The sequence below is a fragment of the Oncorhynchus clarkii genome, chromosome 30 (assembly GCF_045791955.1).
Source record: "Oncorhynchus clarkii lewisi isolate Uvic-CL-2024 chromosome 30, UVic_Ocla_1.0, whole genome shotgun sequence".
Lineage (NCBI taxonomy): Eukaryota > Metazoa > Chordata > Actinopteri > Salmoniformes > Salmonidae > Oncorhynchus > Oncorhynchus clarkii.
Window position 1 is genome coordinate 30,463,154 of NC_092176.1, and position 17,653 is coordinate 30,480,806.

At 42.6% G+C, this 17,653-nt stretch overlaps 2 protein-coding genes across 2 annotated transcripts in view; both read left to right on the forward strand.

Annotated features, from left to right (window-relative positions):
* The first annotated feature begins 1,351 nt into the window (after nt 1-1,351).
* Nucleotides 1,352-2,488, forward strand: LOC139390089 (forkhead box protein D5-B-like). The gene has a single exon (XM_071137233.1). The coding sequence runs from the start codon at nt 1,352-1,354 to the stop codon at nt 2,486-2,488; it is 1,137 nt and encodes a 378-aa protein (XP_070993334.1).
* Nucleotides 2,489-4,163: 1,675 nt separating this feature from the next.
* LOC139389626 (phosphoglucomutase-like protein 5) overlaps nt 4,164-17,653 on the forward strand; it is a 47,800-nt gene continuing 34,310 nt past the window's right edge. The window contains exons 1-5 of the mRNA XM_071136483.1: nt 4,164-4,813; nt 13,616-13,778; nt 15,808-15,954; nt 16,985-17,110; nt 17,224-17,414. Coding sequence (XP_070992584.1) covers nt 4,556-4,813; nt 13,616-13,778; nt 15,808-15,954; nt 16,985-17,110; nt 17,224-17,414 — 885 coding nt within the window. The 5' untranslated portion in view covers nt 4,164-4,555. The remainder of the gene's footprint in view (nt 4,814-13,615; nt 13,779-15,807; nt 15,955-16,984; nt 17,111-17,223; nt 17,415-17,653) is intronic.

Sequence of the window (17,653 nt, forward strand, 5' to 3'; positions counted from 1 at the left end):
AGGAATTTGTAATAGTAGTGAAAAACTATGGAAACTAAAACAAATGAAAACGATTTTAAACGGATATTGGCCCTATCAAATCGGATGCTTTTGTCTTAAGTCAAATATACATTTTGGCTGATGGTGTACATTTTATTGTCTGGTATACATCTACATGTGCGTCTAATTTGTTGTTGGATGGTTTGAGTTGGTTGTGTTTATTTTAGGCTTAATTACCGATATTAGCGCGTTTACAGGTAGTTTGTAGGCTGTGCATCCTTCGATTTCCTCACGTCCTGTGGACCCGCCCACACACAGGTGAAGAAATAGGTGGGGTATACCCAACTTTGCATTTTCAATTGAGATGGGTTTCCGAAGACTGTTTTAACACATATTCTCGCACAGGCCCGGGGTTTGCTTTGAGGATGGCTGTGGCCATTCACTCCGACCATAAACCCCAGCCATGTCCCGTAGGCCACAGCTGCGCTGTGTTCTACCCGATTCTAATGCTGATTTGCTCGTTAATAAGATGCCTCTACAGCTGCTTTTCTCTCCCGGCCACGGGGAGCCGTCCCACGGCCATTTTCATGGCCACATCACCTGCGGGCATCCCAAGGTGGCAAACTAAACGAAACCACAGGGGTCTGGAGGGTAAAACGCTTCGTTTCTTATCGGGGTTTAGGTGTGGTGTTCAAATTTCCCATTGCATCCCCGCTTCCAGTCTAGCTACTGTGCTGTTTTAGTAGGCCTAATTGAACAGGAAATGTGCCACGGTTCAAAGTAAACCCTGTGAATAAAGGTGGAGCATACCAATTAAGGTTATAAAGTTGACTACAATGCATTTGCCTCAAGTGTAGGCTACTTTATATAGCCTACTCGAGATAATAGCAATTTTTTGTAGACCAAATAATGTGCCATGTCTGGAACTCAATATTTTATAGACAGACCTGCGTAAGCATGGCGGATCTTGCTAAAGCACCATTCTGATTATACCCTAAAAAATACATGCTTTTTGCTAACTATAGTCGATACATTTTATTATTGTATTTCATTGAACACTCTTAATTCAGAAGTTTCACTCCATGAACTTTGTGGTGTCTGCATACAAGACCAATTAGCATGTCAGGTTTCTCCTCCCCATTAGCTTTCTCCTTGGTCCATCTAACACCCCGCAGCGAGGGGCTACTGTCATAGGTCTGAGTGGGAATGGGACTGAGCTAGGGGGGGTAACAGCTCAGCTTTAATAAAAACCCCAAACTCCCATGGTCACCACAGACAGGCTGACCAGGAGCACAGGCACAGGAGGGGCCTAGAAAGTCAGAGAATACATATCTGTGTGCGCTGTTACGCATCGGTAAATGCGCTTTTATGCATGTTAAGAATTAATGATAAGGTGAGCTTTTACGCGTGTGTGGACATTGTGGTCTCAGTCATGACCCTCTCCAAGGAGTTTGAAGCGTCCCAGCAGACTGGCTTTCCCCTGGACGCAAATGAGGTAGACGTTGTTGGAGACGACGAGCCTCTCCAAGGCCAGCTTCGTCTCTATCGGACCGAGAACACCACCGAACATAGCTCCTCCGCCGAGTCCAGCGCCGAACTGGACTGTTCTGAGTTCGACTCGTCCGGGGAGAGCGATAACAGTTTCTGTGCAGACGCGCCTTCATCGGGGAGACCACAGAACGGTTCTGTAAAGCCCCCGTATTCCTACATCGCTCTCATCACCATGGCGATCCTACAGAGTCCTCTGAAGAAACTGACACTGAGTGGCATCTGCGACTTCATTAGCAGCAAGTTCCGCTACTACCGGGAGAAGTTTCCGGCGTGGCAGAACTCCATCAGGCACAACCTGTCACTCAACGACTGCTTTGTAAAGATTCCGAGGGAGCCTGGAAACCCAGGCAAAGGCAACTACTGGTCTCTGGACCCCGCATCTGAGGACATGTTTGACAACGGCAGCTTTCTCCGGCGCAGGAAGAGGTTTAAGAGAAACCAGCCGGAGTGTGTGAAAGATGGACTCATGTTTTACCCAAACTTCAGCTGTTACCGGCCTTACGTGCGACCTTACTGCGTCCAAGGCCAAGTGGGCGCACCGGCTGCCCCTCTCCCGTATATTCCCGTTCAGGACGGGCTCGTGATGCCACCTTCCTCCTACTTACCGTACCCGAGAATAAGCAGCAGTGGTAAGGTTGTTTCCCCCAGAGACTTCAGAATGCAACTTTACGCAGCAACACCTGCAGAACAGAAGCCTGCGCGCGATACCCAGATAAAGTGTTCATTCAGTATTGACAGCATTATGAGTAAAACCTCTCCTTCTATACCACAGAACACAAATCCACAGAACTCCAACTCTCATTGTTCTATTGACTATGGTAATCTCCTCACGGGCCACGCTAGTTGTTTCGTTCCGAGCCTGCGTCCAGCTCCAAGGACTCCATTCTGCCCAAGTGCAATGTTGAGCGCACCCCCTTTAATAACAGAGGGTATTCAAATGTCTTATCCTCGTTGTTAAAGTGTTTGTTTGTAGTAGCTATAACCAAATAAATATCTGTGTCTAAGTGATACAATTCTATAGGCTTAATGGAGAGACGTTTACGCATTTCTCAGAGAAATGATTTAAACTGCATGTTATTTGTGTTCATTCCATGTTGAATATGTCAAAAGAAGTTCATGTAAATAAGAAGGCTGATAATATATTTGTTAAAATATGGTGTCAATGTGAAAATTGAAATAAAAGTGGAAACACTTTTGCCAATTGTATAGAAAATAGGCCTACATTGTATTGTGATTTTCCCGAATGTTTCGACATTGAAATGAAGCAATAAATATGTTTGATCATACCGTGAGATTTTTTTTGCTGTCTTTGATGACTTATTTCCTTCAACACATTTACTTACACCTTACAATTAACTGCGAAATATTTATTATATTAGAACAAAATAGCCTGAGGAAATAATTGCACCTGAAGATTTCCAAACAGGCTTACTTCGCAAATAAGCTAAATAGGCCTCTGAACAGCAACATATATTAATTACTTAATATCTTGACATTGTGAATTATTATAAGACTATATTTATTGTTAGCAATTTTGTTAGTCCTTGCTGTAATTAGCGAAACAGAACTCTTGTTTTTCACTAAAACCGGTCAGTCAGTGTGAATTTCGTTCCCTATTTAGTTTTATTGCAAATACATGTTTTGCAATATTTAATGTTGTTGTTAAGTACATATAAAAATACATATTAAGATACATTGGATCTGCATCTAGCCATAGGCCAGTTCAATATGCAATGCTGCCACCGTGTGCCACCGTGTGGCAAAAAAAGTTTACTACCTATAGCGAGGCTATTTTGTCTTGGCATATTTTGTATATTTTTTTTAACGTTATTGCATGAAATAAATGCAATCCAAATACATACAATTACTTTTAGGCTTATGGGACCGCTAGGCCTTTTTTACATTTAGCGATGCACGGTTTTCAATAGTTTATTTCGCTCATGGTTGCGCTGTCCACCAAGTTATGCGTCAGTGAACCAGCACATAATGCCTCTCTCTCTTTCTCTCTAAATTGATTTCGATTAGCATGTGAAACATATGTTTACATTGCCAAAGCAATGTAAAGCAATCTCTCGCTCTTATACATACACCGAGAGAGAGAGAGAAGTGCCATTGAATAAGACGCACTCCTTTTCCCCCAGTTTAGTTATTTTGGAAAGGGGGTGGTTTTCATCGTATCTAGTCCATTAGCTTAAAGTAATAATAAAACCAACTAGGTTGTTTTACTTTACCATGAGCTATATTGCCTATTGTCTACAGAGGAGAGTTCTGCTTGGCCATGCCAATATCCAACAGTTCGCCCTCAGGTCCTGCCTCATCACTTTTACGCATATGCAAGTTAATTGTCATTGATCGGTCGGTAACTGCTTATGCTCGCACACTGACAGTGCTTAGTGCTTTGACTCAAACCGACAAGTGTCGTGGACAGAAGTAGGGTCAGGTTACAGCCCCGACACAATTCTCCCATCACTCCACCCGGCTATTTTTGGCCAGAGGCACAGCTGATTGTAGGGGCTTTTGGCCCTCCTTGATTTTGGCAGGCGCTTGTCCTTGTGGAAAGTCGGACTTATTTGGAAAAGAGGGAGTTGCCAGGCGGAAGAGAGCACTTGGCTTAACATTACATTAGCCTACTTGAACTTTAAAATCCGAAGCTCTCACTGTAAGTTTACTGTAGGCATGTGTTAAAAGTACAGTATAACTAGCCTATCTAAAAACCAAGCTGACAAGACAAGGAATTTGTTGAAGGGAAGTTAGCCTATCAGCATAATAGCCATCCCTCAGGAAAACGCTGGAGTGCTGTCATTGCGTCAGCGCACTTTCCCCCTCGCAATTGCTGGGCCTACTTCTGGAGGACTAGAGCGGGCATCACTCGACCTCACATCCCTCTCTAACACGGTCCGTCTCTACAGCATATGTTTGGCTCTCCACCTCTATCCAGCATCTGACCTGCAATTTCTGTGACAGACAGAGGCGTCCTCGGTATAGCCAGCTGAAGCGTCCCTCCCAGTGTGTTCTTGTGAGGAGGATGGAGACGAACCCCATTCCCGTGGTAACGGTCCAAACGAGCCCGTTCGATGACCAGCGGCCCGGTACCAACGGGCTGCGGCGGAAGACGGAGTTGTTCGAGGGCAAGAAGAACTACCTGCAGAACTACATCCAGAGTTTACTGTCGTCCATCGACCTGAGGGACCGCCAGGGATGTACCATGGTGGTGGGCAGCGACGGACGCTACTTCAGCCGAGCCGCCACCGAGATTATTGTGCAGATGGCCGCCGCCAACGGGGTAAAACAATAATGTCATGCCAGAAAGTTTGGACAGGTTCCGGGTTGGTGATGATGATGATGTTAATGAAGATTATGATAAATTAAGCACAGAATAATAGCATGATTAACAATGGTAGCATGTTAGCTAATCCTTCCCCTAATTCTGACCTTTACCATTTAATTGAACTCCTAACCCTAATCTTAATCACTAACCCTAACTCTTAGCCTAGCTAACGTTAGCCACCTAGCGAACATTAAATCAAATCAAATTGTATTAGTCACGTGCGCCGAATACAACAGGTGTAGGTAGACCTTACCGTAAAATGCTTACTTATGAGCCCCTAACCAACAATGCAGTTTTAAATAAATACGATAAGAATAAGAGATAAAAGTAACAGGTAATTAAAGAGCAGCAATAAAATAACTATAGGGAGACTATACACAGGGGGGTACCGATACAGAGTCAATGTGCGGGAGCACCGGTTAATTGAGGTAGTATGTACATGTAGGTAGAGTTATTAAAGTGACTATGCGTAGATGACAACAGAGAGTAGCAGTGGTGTACAGAGGGGGTAATGGGGAGGGGGTGGGGTGCACTGCAAATAGTCTGGGTAGTTATTTGACTAGATGTTTAGGAGTCTTATGGCTTGGCGGTAGAAGCTGTTTAGAAGCGTCTTGGACCTAGACCGGAGCCTTCGTAACATATCATATGTTTTGCAAATTCATAACATATTGTTCGAATTGTAATTGGTAACATATCATACAAATTGCAATTTGTAACATATCATATGAATTATAATTTGTAACATATCATATGCAATGGATGATGGACATCCACAAATGAATACATACCGTACGAAACGTAACATATCATACTAATTGGAGTGTCCCGGATTTCAATTTACTATGTTAAGTCTACCCCTGCCCAGGTTACTATGTGACTGAATGTCTAGCAACCCAAAGGTAGCATGTTCGAATCCCATCATGGACAACTTTAGCTAACTTTACAACTACTTACTACCTTTTAGTTACTTTGCAACTACTTGCTCATGCTTCCCTGAACACTAACCTTAACCCTTTAACCTAACTCATAACCTTAACCCCTAACCGGAACGCCTAACCCAGCTAACATTAGCAACCTAGCTAACGCTAGCCACAACCATTTGGAATTAGTAACATATCTTACATTTAGAAAATTCATAGCATATTGTACAAATTACAATTTGTAACATATCATATGAATTGTAATTCGCAACATATCGTACTCAACGGATGATGGACATCCACAAATTAATATATACCATACGAAATGTAACATACTAATTGGAGGGTCCCTGATCTAAGTTTACTATGTTACTTCTACACGTGAGTTGTTACAATACTATGTCCTAAGACCTGTGATCTTCTATGTAGAAGAACCCCTTACCTTCTAATGACCTTGTGTAGCTTGTGAGCGTCATAGAATATGTTACATGTATGTGTTTGTGAGAGTCTCAGCTTTTTATAGATAGCTTTTAATAGTTGTAGCTCAAAACATTTGGACTCTACATACGTTTTTGTAAAAAGACCCGGCCCTGGCCCCTTCGGAATCTGTCCTTGTCTCACAAACACTTTACCTCAGTCCCTTTTAATCACACAGACTAATGGTTTGTACTGACAGATGCAGAAGAAATAGACGAATCCAATGGTACAACAAGAAGTCTGTAGGGTTAAGAGCCGAGCTGTAGCATTTTATACGAACTGTAGACAATGGAGTGACTTCTGACTGAGTGACTTCTGACTGAGACAGGCCTATACAACGAGTTACAGTAATATACTGTAGACAATGGAGTGACTTCTGACTGAGACAGATAGGCCTATTCAACGAGTTACAGTAATATACTGTAGACAATGGAGTGACTTCTGACTGAGACAGATAGGCCTATACAACGAGTTACAGTAATATACTGTAGACAATGGAGTGACTTCTGACTGAGACAGATAGGCCTATACAACGAGTTACAGTAATATACTGTAAACAATGGAGTGACTTCTGACTGAGACAGATAGGCCTATACAACGAGTTACTGTAGACGTGAGGAAATAAAAGCTTGTATAACTTTCTCCAGATCAGTGACTGAAACAAATGACTTGACTTTAGCTCTATTTCTTAAATGATAAAAGCAGGACTGGACAACCTTCTTGACATTACATTTACGTCAACAATCTTATCCATAGCGAATTACAGTAGTGAGTGTATACATTTTCATACTGGTCACCCATGGGACTCAAACCAGCAACCCAAGGATAATGCCCTACCAACTGAGCCACATGTAGCTCAAAGTTCAGATCAGGTTCAAAGAAGACAGCAAGGGTTCTGTCAGGCAGCTTTACATTGGTGGATATATAGACCAAAGCTATTTTCAATCTGGGTTCTATCAAGGTGGGGGATAGATAAAAAAAATACTTGGATTTCTTATCATTGAGCTGGAGAAAGATGTCAGACATCCAACATTCAATGTCAGCTAGACACTTGTGTAAGGTAGCCAGGCTAGCTTGATCTGAACCACCCATGCTCATCGAGAAACGTCTGCAACTCAAATATGACCTGAACCAATCGAGGGCAGCGCCGGAGATTCCCACCCACCTCTCCCGCCGGTCGACAAGAATGTTATCAAACTGGGTTCCAAAAGAACTACGATAGATCATTCACGGGAATCGGCAGTCAACAGAAGGTCATTACTAACTTTCAATAAAGAAGTTTCCATGCTGTGAAGTGAGCGGGAGCCAACTGGAATTTGTCTAATAAATTGTACATGCTCAAATGAGCCAATAATAGCTTAAAAACAACTTTTTCTAAAATCTTGGATACAAAGGAAGTTTAAAGATAAGACTATAATTACTCAGTGAGGAAGGGTCTAGATTGGGCTTTTTAAGGAGAGGTTGAACCAGAGCAGTTTCAAATAGGCTGGAAAGGAGCCAGAGGTCAGGGAGCGATTTACAATAGACAGAATGTAACAGTATGCATAACATATTTTAGTAGTCTAGTAGGGACCACATCCAAGAACAACACACACAATTGTCTTAAACAGAATTTTCTCAGAGATCAGAGTAAAGAAGTAGTTCGCTCTTGCATCCTTAACCTCGACATTGTAATTTCTCATCAAATCCTTCATTATCTCATAGAATACTTGAAGTTAGTCAGGTCTTCCATTTGCTTCCAGCCTTTCTAAGTTCCTTTTTTAAAGCACGAGTGTGATCATTTAAGGTGAGACTCTGGCAGATGATTGAAGGTGAGACTCTGGTAGATGATTTAAGGTGAGACTGGCAGATTATTTAAAGTGAAACTCTGGCAGATTATTTAAAGTGAGACTCTGGCAGATTTTTAAAGTGAGACTGGCAGATGATTTAAGGTGAGACTCTGGCAGATGATTTAAATTGAGACTCTGGCAGATTATTTAAAGTGAGACTGGCAGATGATTTAAGGTGAGACTCTGGCAGATGATTTAAAGTGAGACTCTGGCAGATTATTTAAAGTGAGACTGGCAAATTATTTAAAGTGAGACTCTGGCATATTATTTAAGGTGAGACTCTGGCAGATTATTTAAAGTGAGACTGGCAGATGATGAGACTCTGGCAGATTATTTAAAGTGAGACTCTGGCAGAATATTTAAAGTGAGACTTTGGCAGAAATAATTTTAAAAAGCTTTAAAAAAAACAATACTGAGATGGTCAGAGACACACACATCAATAGTTTCCAAGTCGTCAATATTCAGACCATAAGACAGCACCAGATCAACAGTATGGCCTTGGTTGTGTGTAGGCCCTGTGGAATGTAGCACAAAGTTAAAGGATTCTATCAGGTAAAACATACAGTGCCTTGCGAAAGTATTCGGCCCCCTTGAACTTTGCGACCTTTTGCCACATTTCAGGCTTCAAACATAAAGATATAAAACTGTATTTTTTTGTGAAGAATCAACAACAAGTGGGACACAATCATGAAGTGGAACGACATTTATTGGATATTTCAAACTTTTTTAACAAATCAAAACTGAAAAATTGGGCGTGCAAAATTATTCAGCCCCCTTAAGTTAATACTTTGTAGCGCCACCTTTTGCTGCGATTACAGCTGTAAGTCGCTTGGGGTATGTCTCTATCAGTTTTGCACATCGAAAGACTGAATTTTTTCCCCATTCCTCCTTGCAAAACAGCTCGAGCTCAGTGAGGTTGGATGGAGAGCATTTGTGAACAGCAGTTTTCAGTTCTTTCCACAGATTCTCGATTGGATTCAGGTCTGGACTTTGACTTGGCCATTCTAACACCTGGATATGTTTATTTTTGAACCATTCCATTGTAGATTTTGCTTTATGTTTTGGATCATTGTCTTGTTGGAAGACAAATCTCTGTCCCAGTCTCAGGTCTTTTGCAGACTCCATCAGGTTTTCTTCCAGAATGGTCCTGTATTTGGCTCCATCCATCTTCCCATCAATTTTAACCATCTTCCCTGTCCCTGCTGAAGAAAAGCAGGCCCAAACCATGATGCTGCCACCACCATGTTTGACAGTGGGCATGGTGTGTTCAGGGTGATGAGCTGTGTTGCTTTTACGCCAAACATAACGTTTTGCATTGTTGCCAAAAAGTTCAATTTTGGTTTCATCTGACCAGAGCACCTTCTTCCACATGTTTGGTGTGTCTCCCAGGTGGCTTGTGGCAAACTTTAAACGACACTTTTTATGGATATCTTTAAGAAATGGCCTGAAATGTTGCAAAAGGTCGCAAAGTTCAAGGGGGCCGAATACTTTCGCAAGGCACTGTATTCCCTGCTAGCACATTATTTGGACAACACACATGAATATGGGGGGGGTACACTAAGCAAAAGATAAGGCTCTCTAATGAGGAAAATTTGCCACATGACATAGGGCTACATACAGTACTTGTCTCAATTAATGAAGGTTACCCACCAACACGGCCAGACGGCTGGAGGGGTAGTTTCATTTAGAGAACAAAAATCCCTGGTTTTAAAGTAACTGTCCAGTGTTTCCAGACTTCTATGAAATATGACCTATAATTAATTACAATATGAGTGAAATAGTTTTCCTTCCAAAAAAATGGTAATTAACTATGTTAAAAATCATATTTTCTGTGTTGGAATAGTCTGAGTGTACTCCAACAACAGAATAAATGTAAATGTAGTCGCAAGAGCATTTCGTACTATACTCTATGTAAATCTGAGACATTCCAATTAGTATGATATGTTACGTTTCGTATTGTATGTATTAATCCATCATCATATTCGTATCATATGTTACAAATTACAATTCGTATGATATGTTATGAATTGCAATTCATACAATAGGTTATGAATTTGCAAAAAACGTATGATATGTTACGAATTCCAATTTGTTGTGGCTATTGTTAGCTAGGTGGCTAGGTGACTGATGCTATCATTAGCCAACTCTAGGGGTTAGAGTTGGGGTTAAGCTTAGAAGTTAGGTTAGGGTTAGGGGAAAGGTTAGCTAAAAGGTTTTAAGGTTAGGGTTAGGGGAAGGGTAAGCTAAGAAAGTAGTTGCTAATTAGCTAAAATTGTCCGTGATGAGATTTGAACATCTAAACTTTGGATTGCTAGATGTTTGCATTATACGCCTACCCAAGCACCCTCCTTTCATTTTTGCCTTAAGTAAGTCATTTTTACATCAGCCAATGTCACAAAGCGCTATACAGAAACCCAGCCTAAAATCCAAACAGCAATTAATGCAGATGTAGAAGCACGGTGGCTAGGAAACACTCCCTAGAAAGACAGGAACCTAGGAATAAACCTAGAGAGGAACCAGGCTATGAGGGGTGGCCAGTCCTCTTCTGACTGTGCCAGGTGGAGATTATAACAGTACATGGCCAAGATGTTCAAATGTTCATAGATGACCAGCAGGGTCAGATAATAATAATAATCGCAATATGATTTCAATGTGATTTAGAGTGCCTTCAGAAAGTATTCACACCCCTTGAATTTTTCCACATTTTGTTGTGTTACAGCCTGAATTTATAATAGATTCAATTGAGATGTTGTGTCACTGGCTTACACACAATATGTTTGCAAATTAATTCAACATGAAAAGCTGAAATGTTTTGTTATGACAAACATAAATAAGTTCAGGAGTAAAAATGTGCTTAACAAGTTACATAACAAGTTGCATGGACTCACTCTGTGTGCAATAATATGGTTTAACAAGATTTTTTAATGACCACCTCATCTGTACCCCACACATACAATTATTTGGAAGGTCCCTCAGTTGAGCAGTGAATTTCAAGCACAGATTCAAACACAAAGACTAGGGAGGTTTCCAGTGCCTTGCAAAGAAGGGGACCTGTTGGTAGATGGGTAAAAAAAAATAATAATTAAAAAGCAGACATTGAATATCCCTCTGAGAATAATGAAGTTATTAATTACACTTAGTCACTACAAAGATACAGACGTCCTTCCTAACTCAGTTGCCGGAGAGGAAGGAAACAGCTCAGGGATTTCACCATGAGGCCACTGGTGACTATAAAACAGTTGCAGAGTTTAATGGCTGTGATAGGAGGATGGTTCAACTACATTGTAGTTACTCAACAATACTAACCTAATTGACAGAGTGAAAATAAGGAAGCCTGTACATAATAAAATATTCCAAAACATGCATCCTGTTTGCAACAAGGCACTGAAGTTAAACTGCAAAAAATGTGGAAAAGCCAAATCTACACTGGAGTTGCTTACCAAGAAGACAGAGAATGTTCCTGAGTGGCTAAGTCACAGTTTTGATCTAAATCAACTTGAAAATATATTGCAAGACCTGATAATCGTTGTCGACAAATTATAAACAACCAATTTGCCAGAGCTTGAAGAATGCTAAAAGAATAATGGGTAAATGTTGCACAATCCGGGTGTGGAAAGTTCTTAGAGACTTACCCAGGACATCTCACAGCTGTAAGCACTGCCAAAGGTGCTTCTACAACGTATTGACTCAGGGGGTCATGTACACATTGATAAAGAAGACAATGTGTAGAGAGTCCTTTTGAGAGCCACAGTCACAGATTCACAGTCACAGAGTCACAGGGTCACAGAGCCATAGTCACAGAGTTACAGTCACAGAGCCACAGTCACAGATTCACAGTCACAGAGCCATAGTCACAGTCACAGTGAATACTTAATGTAAAATAGACATTTATGTATTTCATTTTAAATACATTTGCAAAATTTGTAGACTGGTGAATTTTTTTGCAATGTAATCATTTTTGAATTTAGGCTGTAACACAACAAATGTGGAATAAGTCACGGGGTGTGAATACTTTCTGAAGGCACTGTAGGTCCTAAAGCCTATCCAAGTGTCAGCGTGTGTGTTTGCGCATGTCTGCTTGACTGGCCATTACCCATTAGGCCGTTACCCAATTCCGCAGAGCGCTTGGAAAGGACAGTGTTCTCAGATCTGTGCGATATCAAGCTTGGTGAAGTGCCAAAGGAAAATCTGAGGGGAATGTATTTGTTTTGAGATGGGTCTGTTTTTTTGCTGGCCCAGCCAAATGTCTCCTGTCTGCCTTATCGGCTGTTCCATCCCTCGTCCACTCCTTTCCTGCCCACGCCTCTCAAGGCTTTGGGGATACCCAGTCAGTTTAGTGGCCACAAGCCAAACTCAGGATATAAGCGCTGGGAAGACCTTGAACAAATATTTGTGAAATGCTGGGGGCAGAGTATGGAATGATGATAGGCCAATAACAGGGTTGCTGACAGGGCATGGCAGATGTAAAGTGCAAAGGGCCCTATTGATCCAAAGCGGTGTCTGGTGTCTGCCAAATGTGCTTCTACAAAGTATTGACTCAGGGGTGTGAATACTTATGTAAATTACATGTTTCTGTATTTCATTTTCAATATATGTATATATATTTATTTAAATGTATATATATTTATATAAAAAAAATCACTTTGTTATTATGGGGTATTCTCTCTCTCTCTCTCTCTCTCTCTCTCTCTCTCTCTCTCTCTCTCTCTCTCTCTCAAGGGCTTTATTGGTATGGGAAACATATGTTTAAATTGCCAAAGCAAGTGAAATAGATGATAAACAAAAGTGTAATAAACAATAAAAATGTACAGTAAATATTACACTCACAGAAGTTCCAAAAAGAATAAAGACATTTCAGATGTCATATTATGTATATATACAGTGTTGTAATGTGCAAATAGTTCAAGTACAAAAGGGAAAATAAATCAACATAAATATAGCTCTCTCAATCTCTCTGAATCAAGAAGTGAGGAGATTGCTCCAACGTCATAAAAATGAATTCCCCGTGAATGAGGACACTTTTATTTAGAGTAGTTGAAACACTAGCCCAGGGCCAAAACATGTGAGACTTTTCTTCAGTAAATGGATGTGGACGCCGAAGATGACCGTCTGGAATGTAACCTAGTCTGAGCGTGGTAATACGTCTGCATCCTTCCCTTCATCGGTGCCAACTTCTGGACGCTTCTGGAAAGATGACGCCCTGAGCATCATGACAGGAGCCATGTGACTTGTTCTAAAAAATAACACTTGACAAAAGAGATGAAGATCGTTACAATAAAGAAATGTGAATGAAATCATTCTGTAGGCTGAAGCTACACTGAGCTAGTCTACAATAATAGGCCTTTTTATTACTGAGTTGCAATTTTTGTACATGCTTTAGTGTTAAATAATAATGCATTGTACAATTACTGTGTGTACTATATCCCTACATGTTCACGTAAAGTAATCACCTCTATATGAAGATAGGTCCCAGAATGAGATTCATTCAGCTGAAGTTCCTTCAACTCTCACTCTGTCTGTGTGTCTGTCAGATTGGCCGTCTGGTGATTGGCCACAACGGCCTCCTGTCCACCCCTGCTGTGTCCTGCATCATCAGGAAGATCAAGGCCATTGGTGGAATCATTCTGACAGCCAGTCACAACCCAGGAGGCCCCGGGGGAGACTTTGGGGTCAAATTCAACGTGGCCAATGGAGGTAAGGCAACTGATTGCTGTCAATCTGCCAGCTGTCAGTAAGTTAAAGGATTGATGGATGTCTTCCTACCTAATTAATTTTCTTGCCCCAGATTCTTCTGCTTGCTCTTGTTGGCTTTAGGTTGTAATTGAGCACTTTGAGATATATGCATTTGTTAAAGGTGCTATACAAATACAAGATTGGTGGTTTATTAACTGAGGTGAGGGAGTTGGCACCATAGTCTTTTCATAGTCCCAGCAGCTATCCATGTTTTCTTTAAAAAAGGAAGACTCATATTCTCGGAGTGCCATCATGGACCGGCCTTCCTTCCAAGTCCCCAGAGCTTTGCTGTGGAATCAATTTGTCACGTGCGCAGAATACAACAGCTGTAGAACTTTCAGTGAAATGCTTAAAATCTCAGTCATCTTCCAGTCATATACATAGATCAAAGTGGTGTTGCTCTCCTCATCTCACACCAGTTATCTCTGTGGCCCTGTGACTGTGGCTCTGTGACTGTAACTCTGTGACCGTGGCTCTGTGACTATGGCTCTGTGACTCTGTGACCGTGGCTCTGTGACTGTGAATCTGTGACTGTGGCTCTCAAAAGGACTCTACACAATGTCTTCTTTATGAATGTCTACATGACCCCAGTTGCTTCGTCATGATCCCAGTAGCTTCTTACAGTCTCACATATAGCATATTATGCATTGCTAACACACTATATTGCTAATACACTGCATTAATATGGAGTTGGTCCCCCCTTTGCTGCTATAACAGCCACCACTCGTCTGGGAAGGCTTTTCACTAGATGTTGGAACATTACTGCAGGGACTTGCTTCCATTCAGCCTCAAGAGCATTAGTGAGGTCGGGCACTGATTTTGGGCGATTAGGCCTGGCTCGCAGTCAGCATTCCAATTCATCCCAAAGGTGTTCGATGGGGTTGAGGTCAGGGTTCTGTGCAGCCCAGTGAAGATCTTCCACACCGGTCGCGACAAACCATTCATTATGGACCTAGCTTTGTGCATGGAGGCATTTTCATGCTGAAACAGGAAAGGGCCTTCCCCAAATTGTTGCCACAAAGTTGGAAGCACAGAATCATCTAGAATATCATTGTATGCTGTAGCGGTAAGATTTCCCTTCACTGGAACTAACAGGCCAGAACCATGAAAAACAGACCATTATTCCTCTTCCACCAAACTTTACAGTTGGCACAATGCATTGGGGCAGGTAGCGTTCTCCTGGCATCCGCCAAACCCAGATTCGTCCAGTGGATTGCCAGATGGTGAAGCACGATTCATCACTCTAGAGAACACGTTCCCACTGCTATAGAGTCCAGTGGCAGCAAGCTTTCCACCCCTCCAGCTGACGCTTCCTATTGCGCATGATGATCTTAGGCTTGTGCTCCCGACGAACAGTTATTGTGCTGACGTTGCTTCCAGAAGCAGTTTGGAACTCGGTAGTGAGTGATTCAACGAGGACAAAGATTTTTTACGTTCTACGCACTTCAGCAGTCAGTGGTCCCGTTCTGTGAGCTCGTGTGGCCTACCACTTTGCGGCTGAGCCGTTGTTGCTCCTAGACGTTTCCAGTCCATGATAACAGCACTTACAGTTGACCGGGGAAGCTCTAGAACTGACAAGTTGGAAAGGTGACATCCAATGACGGTGCAACGTTGAAAGTCACAGAGCAATTCAGTAAGGCCAATGTTTGTCTATGGAGATTGCATGGCGGTGTGCTCAATTTTATACGCCTGTCAGCAACGGGTGTGGTTGACATAGCTGAATCTAGTCATTTGAAGCGATGTCCTGTCCACATACTTTTGTATGTATAGTATATATAATATGACTTCTCAGTAATATGACTTCTCAATATAGAGAATAATGTTATTTAACTTCTTATGAATACTCATCGGTGGTGCCTTATTTCTAACACACACCGTAGGCTTCTATCACTCTTGTTAAACAGGTATAACAACAACAATTGACCAGCAATAGGCCACTTCATTTGAAAACAATGGTTCCCATGGTAACTGTGTCCTCTCCCCCCGATAGGCCCGTCTCCGGACACAGTGATGGAGAAGATTGCCCAGGTGAGCAGGACCCTGGAGGAGTACACCATCTGTCCTGACCTCCACATAGACCTGGCCAGACTGGGACGCCATGACTTTGACCTGGAGAACAAGTTCAAACCCTTCAGAGGTACTGGACACACACACAGAGCATACACACGCGCCATGCTACTCTCACATGCGCCATACACCACACATACACCCTGTTCTTGCATGCAAAGTAGCATATGTACTATTGGGTGGATATACACATGCAGATACACACAAAATCAAATCAAATTTATTTATATAGCCCTTCGTACATCAGCTGATATCTCAAAGTGTTGTACAGAAACCCAACCTAAAACCCCAAACAGCAAGCAATGCAGGTGTAGAAGCACGGTGGCTAGGAAAAACTCCCTAGAAAGTCCAAAACCTAGGAAGAAACCTAGAGAGGAACCAGGCTATGTGGGGTGGCCAGTCCTCTTCTGGCTGTGCCGGATGGAGATTATAACAGAACATGGCCAAGATGTTCAAATGTTCATAAATGACCAGCATGGTCAAATAATAATAATCACAGGCAGAACAGTTGAAACTGGAGCAGCAGCACGGCCAGGTGGACTGGGGACAGCAAGGAGTCATCATGTCAGGTAGTCTTGAGGCATGGTCCTAGGGCTCAGGTCCTCCGAGAGAGAGAAAGAAAGAGAGAATTAGAGAGAGCATACTTAAATTCAAACAGGACACCGGATAGGACAGAATAAGTACTCCAGATATAACAAACTGACCCTAGCCCCCCGACACGTAAACTACTGCAGCATAAATACTGGAGGCTGAGACAGGAGGGGTCAGGAGACACTGTGGCCCCATCCGAGGACACCCCCGGACAGGGCCAAACAGGAAGGATATAACCCCACCCACTTTGCCAAAGCACAGCCCCCACACTACTAGAGGGATATCTTCAACCACCAACTTACCATCCTGAGACAAGGCCGAGTATAGCCCACAAAGATCTCCGCCACGGCACAACCCAAGGGGGGGACGCCAACCCAGACAGGAAGATCACATCAGTGACTCAACCCACTCAAGTGACGCACCCCTCCTAGGGACGGTATGAAAGAGCCCTAGTAAGCCAGTGACTCAGCCCCTGTAATAGACTCCTCTCCTGTCCTGTGTGTTGGTAGTTGAGATAGTGGACTCAGTGGAGGTGTACCTCAACCTGCTGAGAACCATCTTTGACTTCAGCGCCATCAAGACCCTTCTGACAGGACCTGAACAGCTGAAGATACGCGTAGACGCCATGAATGGAGGTAAGATAACACTCGCAAAGACCAGATTGGTAACAGTATTGTATCAGGCGCTCACTGCTGTGGTATGTTCATGGTGTTCTATTCTATTTTATTATTTTCTATTCTATTGTCAGTGATGGGTCCGTATGTGCGGCGTATCCTGTGTGATGAGCTGGGTGCTCCTGCCAACGCTGCCGTCAACTGTGTCCCCCTGGAGGACTTTGGGGGCCGGCCTCCAGAGCCCAGCCTCACATATGCAGCCCCATTGGTCGATGCCATGAAGGGTGGAGACTTTGGTTTCGGAGCTGCGCTCGATGCAGACGGGGTGAGACAGCTGAAACTGAGAGGAGGAGAGAAACAGTGGATGTAATAATGCAAAGTACTAGAATACACATTCTGGAGAGCTGATGAGCATGTTTGAGGACCATGTTTGAATCTGCTAAAATGGGCAGGTTTTATACTTTTGGGACTATTCCTTTGGTTCCATGACAGCAAGCCAAATCAAGCACTGGACCTATGTGGACACAGGGGAACTTGGTAACTTGGAATTGCCATGTTTTTGTC